Raw genomic sequence first — 12,393 nt, forward strand, 5'->3', positions numbered from 1 at the left:
CCCCCCCCTCCCCCCTGCACACCACCGCCACCTCCCGGAAGAGATGTCCTCCACGCACAATTCCACCAAGAGGCCCCCCCTCCCCGGCGGCGCCGGGTCCTTCAGCCAGGGCGGCCAGCCGCAGGCGCGGCCGCCTGCCCCGCAGCCGCGCGCAGTCCTCTACGGCATTAAGCATCCGTCGATGGCCATGTGCTCGCTGCCCTCCTCGGCTACCACCGGGGTCGGCTCCGACGAGGCGGCCCGATTCCTGGTCGGGTCGGCCACCACGCGCGGCCCGGCCGAGGTCCACCTTCTGGAGGTGTCCTCCGAGCCGGCGGACCCGGCCGCCGACGCCGGCGACAGCTGCGGCCCCATCCGATCCTCCTTTTACCACCACCCCCGTGGGCAAATTTGCGACATCTCCTCCTCGCCACACAACTCCTCATGGTTCGCCACGTCCAGCGTCGATGCCGGTATGTGCCCCTGCTTGATAGGTGGCGGGGCTGATGTTGCTCTCGGCGTCTTTTAGCCTTTGCCCCCCCCCCCTCCCTCCCTCCCTCCCTTCCGCTCTTTCCCCCGCGCTGCCAAGACAAAAGAAGCCTGACACCCCGCCAGCCTCCGGCGAGAACTTTGTCACCGTCTGGGGAGCAACCTTCCCCTTCTCCCCGGGCTCGCCCTCTCTGCCGGCAAGTGGAAATCCCGGCGACAACAGCCCCCCTCTGAAGATGATTGCCTCCCTGTCCGGCCTCAAGTCGCAGGTCAACAAGTGCGCCCTCCCCCAGACCTGCGCTTCCCGGTGGCCTCCTCCCCTGCCCCTTCCCCCCTTCTGCCGCCCTCCTTTCCTCCTCTTCGTCCGCCATGCTTACGCACAGGCACACGCACGCGCCACCGAAACAGAGTCATCTGGAACCCAAACAGCCAGGGTGAGTTTGCCACCATCGACCAGGCTGGGGCTCTGTGCCTGTTCAACTTCGCCGGATCCACTGCCACGGCCACCAACCCGGCTCCAGCCAATCGCACGGCCACCATCTCCACGGCGGACTTTGGCGTGGCCAACCCCAGCCCCCTGCTGGCTTGCTCGTGGAACCCCCACCAGGACGCGCAGATTGTCACTTCGGCTCAGGATGGCTCCCTCACGGTGTGGGACATCCGCAGTAAGCGGTGGGTTCCCCCTCTTCCCTTTGGCCTCGCTCATCCGGTGGGCAGCCTTTCTGACGGAACACGCATGCGCATACACACATGCACACACACACACACACACACACATATGCACACACTTATGCACACACATATGCACGCACATATGCACATTCAGGCCTGCCATTCGGACGACCTCGGCCCACGGCCTGAAGGTCCCCGTTCGCGCAGTCGACCATAACCCCCTGGCCGCGTCGTTTCTCGCATCCGGGGGCGATGACGGGTCCGTCCGGATTTGGGACATACGCAACATGGGCTCCGGGCCGGTGAAGACCACCCTTTCCCACACGCACTGGTACGACGCGCGGATTTCTCCCCATCCCATGTGCTGGGCCCTGCACAAGCTGACTTGCCCACACGCGATTCCGCCCCGGCTCAGGGTCTGGTCCGTGGAGTACAACCACTTTTATGATGAGCTGCTCCTGAGCGCCGGCTCCGACTCACGCGTGCATCTCGAGAATGTCGGGTCGCATGTGTCCGGATCGTCGAGCTACTCTGCCGGCGAGTGCGTCCGCATGGTTTGCCCTTTCCCTTTCCCCTCCTGCTCCTCCGCGACATGGCCCTCCCCTCGCTCCCTCCCGCGCCCCCGTCCACCTGCCCCTTTCCCGTGCCGCAGGGATGCCCTTTACTGACCTGCTGCTGCTGCATGCGCCCACGCGGGCAACAGGTCGACGCACTCGGACTCCGGCCTTCCGGCCTCCAGTCCCACCCCCTCGCGCAGCCGCGCCGGGCCGGTTCACACGTACACCCCCCATGAGGAGTCGGTGTACTCGGCCCGGTGGTCTGCCTCTGAACCTTGGATCCTGGCCTCGGTCTCGTATGATGGCCGTGTGGCCATCAATGTTGTGCCGCGGAGTGAGAAGCTGCGCCTCCTGTTGTAGTTTTGGGCGGCCTGCATCATCCCTCGGCCTGGAAGGGTGTCACCTTTCCGCCTGCCCTTCCCCTGTCCATGAACAACCCTCTGCATGTGTATGTATGTATGTGTGTGTATGCGAAAATGCAAGTGCGCTGGTGGACAGGTGTTGCGCCCTTCTTTTCCGGTGCTGATTCTTGGAGAGAAAAAAAAACAAGCAGATGGCGTCCTCTACTTTGGTGGACACCCAGCCGGGTGGGAGAGAGAGAGAGAGAAATGGAGAGGGGGAGGGAGCAAGGGAGAAAGAAAAGAGAGGAGGTTGACAGGGGAGACATGTTCCCAGGCTCTAGTTGGTGGAGTGCGCCTCGAAGAAGGCCCGCAGGTCCGGATACCAGGAAAGCGGGGCATCAGGGTTGGCAGCCTCCGGGCCCAGACCCCCCGCAAAGCCGAAGGTGATCCCGAGCCCGTCGAAGTCGATGGGCTGCAGATGCCCGCCCGGGGCGCCGAGTGCCGCGGCCAGAGGCTCCAGGTCCAGACGCTCGCCGGCCGAAATGGAGATGGCATTCAGGGAGTCACGGGTCTTGAACTGGCTCCGACTGGGGGGTGGGGGAGGGGGAGCGGGATGTCAGTTGCTTTCGCGGATGGCGCGGGAACAGCGAGAGGGGAGAATGCGAAGGGGGAGCAGAGGGGGAGAAAGGAGAAGAGCGAGGCATCCGCAACTCCAGACGCACAGCTCCTTGGAGAAGACCGTGCGAACGCGCTCGCCGAAGGCCTCCTGCCACTGGCCATCCGGAGCAACCTGGTCCATCTTGGTGAGGAGGACATGCAGGGCCAGCGACCGGGCGGAGCACTGGCGCAGCAGGTCAAAGAGAGCCTCGCCCACCTGCTCGATGGACACCGAGGAGGTGGCCCCCTTGGTGCCGGGGGCCAGGATGGTGGAGCCGGCCACGGTGAAAAGCACACCGCCAAGGCGCGAGGCAGCGCCCTCGCGACCGAGCCCCTCCCCGCGCAGGTACTCCTGGCACCGGGGACGAAGGGTTGGCCGGGCCGGGACCGCCAGCAGGCGAATGGCCGGGCCAGGGACGCCGGGCTCGGTGCCAGTGTCCAGGCTGGCCGGCAGCTGGACCCGTGCGTCCAGGACCGCCAGCGAGGCAACCGTCTGCAGGGCTGGCTTGCCGGAGTCACGACGCGCGGCGCATGCCGGCCGGCCATACATCAGGTGGTAGGCCAGGGTTGTCTGTCCGGAAGAGGGCAGCCCTGCCAGGAGGAAGGCATTGCCGCGGCTCTGTCGCGGAGGGGGCGGAGCAGTCGCACTGCCGCCAACAGGAACCAGCGGGGCCGATTGGGAGGGGGGGGACGGGGGTTGGGACGGGGGCTCGTCGAGGCGGGACGCTAAGTAGCCTGTTTGCCGGGGTGGGGGGGGGGGGGGGGGGAGCGGCGGCCGAGCCCCAGGTCACCAGCGTTAGTCTCACCTATGGACATGGGAGGAAAGAAGCAGCCAGAGGCGGAAGGCAGGGAGGCAGGCGAGATGGGGGGAGACAGAGGGTGGACAAACCAAGGACCAGACACAGTAGGGACACCGCGCCAATGGTCAGTTCCCGACGGAAACCCGGCGTCTCGCAGAGCGCGCCATCGCCGCCGGCGCTGCAGGAGGCGGGAGGGAGGTCATTCATCCTTCTCAGGGGGCGGGGACGGGGGGCGAGGGCGAGAGAGAGAGAGAGAGAGAGAGAGAGAGAGAGAGAGAGAGGGAGGGAGGGAGGGAGGGAGGAAGACAGAGAGACAGAGAAAGGGGAATGGGTGAGTGTAATAGGAGGGGAGCGAAGTGGAAGGGGGGACGCGGGATAGGTTCGCACGGGACAGCTATTCCATCGGGGGCGCGGGCATTTCGGCCAACCGAGGCCCAGCAGAGGCGTCAGGCCGGCAGGATCGCCTTCACCATGCTCCCCGCCCTGACTCGCGCCTCGCGCCGTGCAGCTCAGACCCGGGGAACTGGGCCCGTCCGCTCTGTCGGGACCAATCCTCCGGCCAAAAGGGGAGTTCGTCAGGCAATTTCACCGAGATCTGTGCCATCAGTCGCGTGACATCGCTATACGCACGGCGTGATCCGGTCTTCCGGAATTGTTTGTTGTTATTTCCTCGCACCAAGTCCCGCGGTGGGATTCTTGCGCGCGAATGCCCGGGCCCGAGGCCGCGCCCCGCGGTGTTCCCTCGCCCAGCCCCTCCTGCCGATGGCTGGGCCAGGCCCCGCGTGTGTGTGTGTGTGTATGTGCGCGCCCCCGTCGACCGGCCGCGGGGCCAACGGCTGTACGGGGCAGAGGGAGCGCAGGGGGTAGGGGCATCTCAGTGTGTTGGTGCAGGCTTCTGGCCTCGCCCCCCCCCCCCCCGGCCGCGGGCACCGCAACCAAGCCCGTGGGACCAGGCATTCTCGCCCTGGGAAGAGTCTGAAAGTAACCTGAGAAGCCTGGAATAATAAGGTGGTATATTGCCACCCGGACTGCCTCCGGGCTTCGCTTGGGATGACTTTTTTCGGCTCCAGACCGAGGGAAAAGATGCCACGGCCCCCGGCCGTTGTGGTCGGACAAGCCGGGCCTTTTCTCACTCCTCAGCCTCGGTGCGGGCTGGGCCACAGCAGGCACACGGCCAACCGCCGCAAGGTCTCGAAGGGGCCGAGTGGGCTAAGGCCTCGGGATCGCACGGCCCGAGGGCCGGCTAGCAGGCCGGCTTGTGAATGGTCTTGGGCGGATGGGCCGTGCTCCGGTGTCGGGCCGCCGTTTCGAGCCCCGTCCCCGGCTCTCCTGTTGTGGCCGCGAGTGTTCCCCCAGCTCCCCCCCCCCCCCCGTCGGCGCACCGTTGCCCCCCACATGTGAATATCTGAAAAGGACCAACCCCCCGAGCCGGAGGGCCGGCCCGGAGCCGGGGTCACCATAGGACCTCGAGAATACGCCTCCCCCCGCCTGGTTGAACTCTCCTGCCTTCTTTTCCGACATGTTCCGTCGCCTCGCCGCCTCTCTCCTTGCCACCCTGGCCCTGTGTGCCCTCGCCGCTCATGCCGTGCGCTTGCCCTGCCCCTTCGCCTCCTCTCGCTGCGCTGCTTCGCCTCCACCATGTTTGCCCTTCTGACCGGTCGCCCGCTTGTACTTCCGCTCTTTCCGTCACCGCAGGCCGAGTGGCAGATCACCCAGCCCAATGTCATGACCATTGCCATGGGTGTCAGCATCCCCAATGACGTTATCTATGTCACCGGCTCTGACAACGGTACATGCTGGTCTCCCTGTGTCCTGGCCATTTGGCTCTGTTTCTCCCTTCCCACGCTCTCCTCTCACCAACTGACCTCTTTCCCCCTTCCTTCCCCTCCCTCTCTCCAACGTCTTCTCTCTCTCTCTCTCTCCCGCTCTCCTCACAGGCACTGGCGCCCGTATCATGCGCTCCTTCGACAATGCCGCCACCTGGGAGGACATCAAGCCGGGCAACGAGATTGTACGTACCCTCTGTCCTTGCTCTCGGGCCATCCTTGTGTGTGTGTGTGTGTCTGTGTGTCTGTGTGTGTGCATGTCCTCCTTCCCAGCTCTAACCCCCCCCCCCCCCCCTGCCGTCCCTCAGTCCCTCATGACCCTGGCCATGCACCATAACCCCCACACCAACACCACCACCGGTATCGCTGCCGGTATCGGGTGCGCCTGCATTTCCTTTGTCGGAACTCCCGCACCCTCAGGCTTTGGTGCCCGTCCGCCCTGTGGGCCCATTCCACCGCCCCCTGACCCAGTCCCTCTCGCTCCCCCCCCCCCCCCCCCCCCCAATCGCAGCATGTACCAGATCTTCAACGGCATGGCCGCCGCCCAGGACAATGGCGACACCTTCGAGACCATCGGCGAGCCGGTCTTTGTTGCTGGCTACCAGGCCTCCGGTGTCACGCCCTCCGGCACCATCGGTGTGGTGGGCATGTGGTCGCCGAATGTGCGCGAGCCGCTGACCTACGGCATTCGCATGACCAACGACAACGGCCAGACCTTCACCGACTCCACCTGGCCGCTGGAGGAGGCCCCCATTCGGTATGCCTCCTTCCCCTCGGATGATGTGTGGTACGCTACCGGTGGTACCTGGCCCACGTCCACCTCCGGCCGGATGGCCGGCAAGCACCACCACGGTGGTGCCCGGCACCATGCCCCGCGCGACCCGACCCGCAAGTCGGCCATGCTCAACGAGTTCTTCAAGTTCCGCACCGTGCGCGGCAACCAGGCCATCGAGTACCTGCCCACCTCCACCGACCCGGCCGCCCACGCCAAGGACCTGGCCAACTACGTGGGTGTCATTGCCAAGACCACCGACGGCGGCCGCACCTTCAACACCGTCTTCCATGATGTTGGTGCGTCTCCCTCCCTGCTCTTCATTCTGCTGCCCTCCGGGGGGACCCCCCACTGCCTGCCCTCCCTCTCGCGTGCGCGCCTGGGCGTGCCCCACTCACAGCATTTCGGCTTGTCCCCGGCTCCCCCCCCCCTCCCCCCCCCCCATCGCAAAGGGAACTTCTACATGAACGGCATCGACTGCCCGAGTGTCGACCATTGCGTCGCCGTGGCCGAGGGCCCGGCCGGCGGCCACATCTTTGTTTCCGACAATGGCGGCGCCTCCTGGAACCAGACCTACACCCACCCCGAGGCCGGTCTCTTCAAGGTGGCCATGGTTTCCGAGACCCACGGCTGGGCCATCGGCGGTGAGGTCAACCCCCAGACCTTCAATGGGCTCTTCCCCTCGACCGAGGATGGCGGCTTCACCTGGACCCAGGCCCCGCTGGTCCCGCATGTCTACGTCAACGATGTTGCCTGCACCAGCATGGACAACTGCGTTGCCACCGCCTTCCACCGCAACGGCCAGAGTGTCATTCTGCAGCTTGCCTAAAGGGGAGGACGGCTCCCTGGAACTCCCTGCCCCCCCCCCCCCCCCCCCCCTCGCCCTGTCGGCGCCACGGTTTCCGCCTGTTCTCCGTGTGGCTCCCTCCTCGTGCCCTCTCCCTCGTGGAGGGCTCTTGAGCGGAACCGACAGCAGCTCATGTGTCTGGTCTCTGCCCGCTGTTCCTCCCCCTGTGCGGAGAGAGGAGGTGCGTGCCAGTACCAGCGCGCGTGGCCCGAACAAAATACACCTCCCCCCCATTCGGGCCGCGATGATGCTGAAAGAGTAGCAAGTGCGAGCACGTGCCTGTCTGCGGGGATCATATGTTGCCGGCATCGCAGACCGATCTATCTCGGTGCCAACGGATCTCCACGGCCGCCGGGGCGTGTCGATGTTGGGAGCCAGCGCGCGAAGAACGGGGGTCGGAGGACGGCGGCGGGGGCGGAGGGGCGATCACAGGTCCGGTCTCGGCAGCAGGCCCGGCGCCCGTGTGCGTGTGCTGAGGGAAGGATGCGCGGCATGGCATCTCCATTGGTTGTTGTTTGTGTACGCGCGCCACCCCGTGCCCGCCCTCCTCGAGGTATGGTGTCCTCTGTGTGGGCGTGCCCGAGGCGATGCGGTCGGGCAATGTGTCGGTGGAAGTGCGCGCGCCGCGTCCTGCCCCCTCCTTGGCGAGTGCGCCGCCAACGGGCGCATGTCTCGGTCGAGGCCGGAATCTGTGCTTTCCTGTGCGTAGAGGCACCGAACATGCCCTTGTGAACTCCCCCCCTCCCCGTCCGGCAAAGCGTCTGCTCGGGCTGTGTGCCCCAATGGCTGCAGCTCGGGGGATGCAGCGTGCCTCCCCCATCGCACACCCGTCCGAGGGCCGGCCAGATGCCCGCAGTCCCGTCCCCCCCGCCCTTGTATCTGGGCCCAGATGAGAATGGGTTTGACGCGCGATCTCACGAGGGCGCCTATTTTCGGAGCCGTCTCCGGTCTACGCGCCATCTCCACGTCTCCCATGCTCCTCCCCCTCCGCCGCCTCCTCCTCTCACTCTTTCCCCATCCTCCTCCTCCCTGTCCCCGATCTCTTGCCCCGTCTCCGCCTTCCTCCTCTCCTCCCCTCCTGCCACGTTCTTCATCCCCCCCCCCCCCACTGTCCGCGTGGGCCATGCTTGCCACTGGTCAGTTTCTCCGCCGCACCGTTCCGCCGCTGTGTTACCCGTCCTTCCTCGCGGGCACGCCCCGATCCTACGTGCGCCCGCTGGCTCCTTGGAGGATGATTAGTTCGGTCCCCTCGCCCCATGGCTCGGGCGAGGTGTCACTCTCGGGTCCAGAGCCAACCCCCTCACCGCTTTTCACCGATCCCTTGGTCCGGGGAAATCACCGCCTACTGGAGGAGCGCATTCGATCCGCTTTCCCGCCCCCGGCGCCGGGGCTCTTCCCACTGCCAGCGCAAGCCGAAAGTGCGTCCTCACAGCCCCTGTGTCCTGGGCTTCCACTCCACCACCCGGGCGGCCTCTGATTCGCCCTTTGCCTCCCTCCCCCTCCCTCCCCCTCTCTCTCCCCTCCTTCCCCCGTTCCCCTCGTGTCCTGCTGCTCATGTCTCTTGGGGCTGCCTGGCAGGGCGGCGCGAGGCTTCGGTATTGATGCTGCTCGCCTACGCCAGCGACGTGGGGTATGTCAATGGCAATGAGTTTGGGGATGGCCGCGGCTACGCGCCGGACGAAGACCCGCTGGTGGTGCTGCTCACCCGGCGATCGGAGCGCTTACGCATCAACCCCGGTGACTCAGGTGCGTCCACTCGGGCCCCTTTTGTCTCCTTCCTCTTGGCCCCTCTGGCCGGTTGGATTAACCCCCGCTCTGGCAGCCTTCCCCGGGGGTCGCGTCGATTCCACCGACTTGAGCTACTTGTCGGCCTCCCTGGTGCGTGAGCCCTTCTTGTCGGCTGTGGAATGCCTGTCCATCTTCTCTCCCTGCCCCCCCCCCCCCCCCGCTCTTGCTCCTTCTCCCTTTCTGACGCTGCTCCCTTGCCGGTGGTGTTCAGCGTGAAGCCGAGGAAGAGATCTCCCTCCCCCGGCCGGAAATTGAACGGAACATTTGCACCTGCCAAGAAAGCACCAACGGCGACTGCTCTTGCCTTGTCATCGCGCGCCAGGTGCCCTTCGTGCATCACTGGCTTTCGTCTGTGAACGTGTCGACGCAAGTTCTGTATGTTCGGCCAAAGCGGGAGTCGGCCGGGGCCGACGAGTCGGCCGCGGCTTTCTGGCGGAGCCTGCAGTACGACGAAACCGCCACGCCGGAGACCGACCCACGCTTTAATCCCGACGAGGTGAGCGCCACCTTCTGGATCCCGCTGCGGGTGTTCCTTGTGCGTGTGCACCTGGCCAAGTGTCTCGCCTGCATGCATGTCATTGCCCCCGCCCCTGCTGATCTCACGCTTTTCACCCCCCCCCGCCCCCCCCGGTTGCCCCGGTTCTCGGCCTCGCAGGATTCTCCGGAAAAGTTCTCCCCTGAGCGTTTCTGGCGGCGCTCCTTTCCCGAGAGCCTGGTCGGCCCGCCGCGACGTATCCGACTTCCCGAAGAGGTACCAGCCGAGGGCGCCGCCTCGGCCAGGTCCAGCAAAGTTGAGCGGGCGCATGTCATCGACAGCATGATCCGGAACCTGCCGGCCGACACCGTGTCAGATGTTGCCGCCGCGTACAATGCCCTGCGGCAGCCGCCGACCCCCCTGCCACCCTCGGCCGACACGGACACCGAAGCGGAATCGGACGCGGCGGCCATCATTGCATCCGCTTCCTCCCTCCCCGGGGGGAGCCTTGACCCAGGCGAGTACTCCATGCAATCCTACGACTTTTATTCGTCCCGGTCGGGAAATGTTGTCTGGGGCTTCACATTGCTGCTGCTCCGGACAATCGGGTCGGTGATTTCCGGCCTGCCGAGTGCCGACAACACTCCACAGGCCCGGCAGGTGACCAGGTGGATTTCCTCAGGCAAGACGGAAAGCCCCCCGCGGGCTGCCCGGGCGCCGCTCTGAGCCCCCCCCCCCCCCCCCTCCAGCAGCATCCCCTCTCGCTGAATATATTTCTTGACATATGCATTTCCATACAGGTGCATTTGGATCGCCCATGTCTTGCCTGTGTGCCCTCCGGCGGGAGCCCCTGTGTGTTTGGGGAAGTGGAAATACATCTCGGAATACACATGTATATGTGGCGCCCGCCGACAACGGCAGCCCCCGGAGGAGAGGGGCATCCCCTGCACACATGAACACCAATCCCGGTCCAAGGCAAGTTTTTTTTTTCACTCGCCAGCCCCCCTCTCTGCGTTCTCCTCTTCCTGCCATATATGTGGGTTCTTCCTCTCGTGCTGCCACATCGCCGTCACGGCAGCCCCCCTCCGCGGTGGTCGGGCGCCCCCCCCCCCCCACCCCCCCCCCCCCGAAAGCTCATGTCTTTTTTTTGGGGGGGAGGGACAAGGGGAGCTTTTTTTTTTTTGCAGGAGTCTATTGTAATTGGACGCATGCGGGTGTGCTCTTCGGATGGCAAAAGGCAACAACCCTGCGCATTGTGGATCCTCCCTCTTCCTCGATCCTCCTACGCCTGGCGGCGTGTCACACCCACGGCAGGCACAGCGGGGAGCGGGGAAATGGGGAGGAGAAGGCCCTCATCGCCGTGGGGAGCGCGGAGACGGTTCCGGCGAGGATGGATCGTCTGCCGAGGCAAAGCTTCCCCGGCGACCAGTCGGCGATCCGGGACTCAGAATGGCCGGCATGGCCTCGATGTCCAGCCAGCCGCGCCACATGGTCAAATCCAGCGGGCGGTTGTGCTGGTACAGGGTGGAAAGGGATTCGTGGAGGGTGTGCTGCTCGCGGGAGGGGGACATCGGGCTGCCTGGCTCGTGGCCGGCCACCAGCGAGGCGGCCAGGGTGGGGGAGGAGCCGCCTCCCGGGCCCTGGGCACCGGGGCTTTCCCCCACAGTGGGGGGCGGCCCGAAGCGCTGTTGAACCACCGTGCGGATGCGCTCCTGGCGCACATCGCGAAGGTAGTCTGTCCCTAGCTGCAGCAGGCGACCGATCGGCCCGGCAGACCCGGCGTTCTGGTTGTAGATGGGGCTGGGTTGGGACTCGAAAAGGCGGGTCATCTGCATGTGCGGGCCGTCGCCGGCGGTGGCCGCTGTCAGGGCACTTCGGCCGGGCTGCTGAAGAGGCGAGATCTTTTCCTCGAGGAAGCAATCACCCCCGGGAGCATGGCCACCGGCCGACGGGGACCCGGGGATCAAGATGCTCAGCAGGGTTTGTCGCTTCTCGGGGGAGGGGGCGGCCGGGGGGGCCAGGTTTCCGGCGCCCTCGGGGCCATCCGCCAGGCCGGCGGCTCGCTGATTGGCCGAGTTGGACATGCGCTTGGTCCAGGAGAAGACACCGGGCGAAGGGTCGCCAGGCCCCGGGGCCGTGGTGGCTGTCGCGCCGGGGGGGAGAGCCCGCGGCGAGGCCCGGCCCGGGGTCGAGCCGACGCCCGAGTGCGGGAAGTACAGCGAAGGGAAGGCCCCGGGCGAGGGGGGAATGGCCGCGGCCAGGCTATCCTTGCTTGGCGGCAGGCCCCCAGGCCCCGGAGCCGAGTCCAAAGCCGGGGGGCCCTGGTGGCTGCCATCGCCGCCGGCCGCGCCACCCGCGGCATCGGTACTCAACAGGGCCCCGGGCAGACCGGCCCCGGGAGGGAGAGAATGCCGGCGCGATCGGGCCAGCCATCCACGCAGACCGCTGCCAGCGGGCGCGGACGTGGTGTTCGGGCTGGTGCCAGGTCCGGCCGCCGCGGCAGGGCCCGAGGCGGCGGCCACAGCGGCAGCCGTGGCAGCTGCCATGGCCTTCTGCTCGCCGAAGGGCCCCCGCATGGGCCGAGTGCACTCTTGCACCGGGATCATCGAGGAGTTGATGTCCAGCAGCAGGCCACGGTAACTCCGGCAGGGGGCCGGGCCTTGTTCGACCACGGCGCGAAGGATGGCGCGCTGCTGGGCCGCGGTCAGTGGCACGTCGGCTGGCGGGGTAACCATCAGGGCCCGCGGCCCGGGGGCCAGCTGGCGGCTCGGATGCGGGGGGAGCGGCCGCTCCGGCGTCAGGGCAAAGAAGGCATCCGCCCAACGGGCGATGGCGGACTGTGTCGGGGCCGGCGCGTGGCCGGGGCCATCAGCCGGCGGGCTGGCCGGCCTGTTGTGTCCAACTGCGCCGCCAACATCGACGGAGTGCAGCTCTGCCGGCGTGGGCGACTCCAGCACCTGGTTGTCGGCCGCCAGCTGGCGTGACTGCATGTCCGCCGGGAGGGAGACTGATCGGGCCCGCGGGCCGATTGCCGCCGAGCCGGTCTGCTGGGTGGCCGGCAATCGGTCCGCAGAGTCAGCCTCATCCGAATGCTCGGCCATTGGCGGTGGCGGCGGCGGCGACGCACTCGGCGCCACGTGCGGCTGTCGTTGGAGAGGCAGTGGCGGGGCAATCTGCATCCTTCGGGAAC

The 12,393-nt window shown here is 66.7% G+C and overlaps 5 protein-coding genes across 5 annotated transcripts; 3 read left to right on the top strand and 2 right to left on the bottom strand.

The window, feature by feature from the left end:
- Positions 1-43: 43 nt before the first annotated feature.
- Positions 44-2,057, top strand: H696_03824 (hypothetical protein; the record flags this gene model as incomplete). The annotated part of the gene is made up of 6 exons (XM_009497683.1): positions 44-452; positions 595-745; positions 898-1,140; positions 1,295-1,471; positions 1,556-1,681; positions 1,844-2,057. The coding sequence occupies 6 exons, from the start codon at positions 44-46 to the stop codon at positions 2,055-2,057; spliced, it is 1,320 nt and encodes a 439-aa protein (XP_009495958.1).
- A 318-nt stretch (positions 2,058-2,375) lies between these two features.
- On the bottom strand, positions 2,376-3,702 carry H696_03825 (hypothetical protein; the record flags this gene model as incomplete). Its single annotated transcript, XM_009497684.1, has 3 exons — positions 2,376-2,625; positions 2,761-3,314; positions 3,592-3,702. 3 exons carry the CDS (start codon positions 3,700-3,702, stop codon positions 2,376-2,378), a joined length of 915 nt encoding a protein of 304 aa, XP_009495959.1.
- Positions 3,703-5,014: 1,312 nt separating this feature from the next.
- H696_03826 (hypothetical protein) lies at positions 5,015-6,922 on the top strand (the record flags this gene model as incomplete). The annotated part of the gene is made up of 6 exons (XM_009497685.1): positions 5,015-5,080; positions 5,191-5,284; positions 5,433-5,506; positions 5,630-5,700; positions 5,833-6,392; positions 6,546-6,922. The coding sequence occupies 6 exons, from the start codon at positions 5,015-5,017 to the stop codon at positions 6,920-6,922; spliced, it is 1,242 nt and encodes a 413-aa protein (XP_009495960.1).
- Positions 6,923-8,041: 1,119 nt separating this feature from the next.
- On the top strand, positions 8,042-9,942 carry H696_03827 (hypothetical protein). Its single transcript, XM_009497686.1, has 5 exons — positions 8,042-8,358; positions 8,519-8,686; positions 8,763-8,818; positions 8,940-9,263; positions 9,384-9,942. Exons 1-5 carry the CDS (start codon positions 8,064-8,066, stop codon positions 9,927-9,929), a joined length of 1,389 nt encoding a protein of 462 aa, XP_009495961.1. The 5' UTR covers positions 8,042-8,063; the 3' UTR covers positions 9,930-9,942.
- Positions 9,943-10,555: 613 nt separating this feature from the next.
- Positions 10,556-12,304, bottom strand: H696_03828 (hypothetical protein; the record flags this gene model as incomplete). The annotated part of the gene is made up of 1 exon (XM_009497687.1): positions 10,556-12,304. One exon carries the CDS (start codon positions 12,302-12,304, stop codon positions 10,556-10,558), a length of 1,749 nt encoding a protein of 582 aa, XP_009495962.1.
- Positions 12,305-12,393: the final 89 nt, after the last annotated feature.

The sequence above is a fragment of the Fonticula alba genome (assembly GCF_000388065.1).
Source record: "Fonticula alba strain ATCC 38817 unplaced genomic scaffold supercont2.6, whole genome shotgun sequence".
Taxonomy (NCBI): domain Eukaryota; order Rotosphaerida; family Fonticulaceae; genus Fonticula; species Fonticula alba.

Bases quoted from the DNA above. Each gene is read 5' to 3' on its own strand.
- H696_03827 (XM_009497686.1), top strand. From the start codon at position 8,064: ATGCTTGCCACTGGTCAGTTTCTCCGCCGCACCGTTCCGCCGCTGTGT. The intron at 8,359-8,518 runs GTGCGTCCTCAC...GCTGCCTGGCAG, and splicing joins ACTGCCAGCGCAAGCCGAAA to GGCGGCGCGAGGCTTCGGTA. The intron at 8,819-8,939 runs GTGCGTGAGCCC...GGTGGTGTTCAG, and splicing joins GCTACTTGTCGGCCTCCCTG to CGTGAAGCCGAGGAAGAGAT.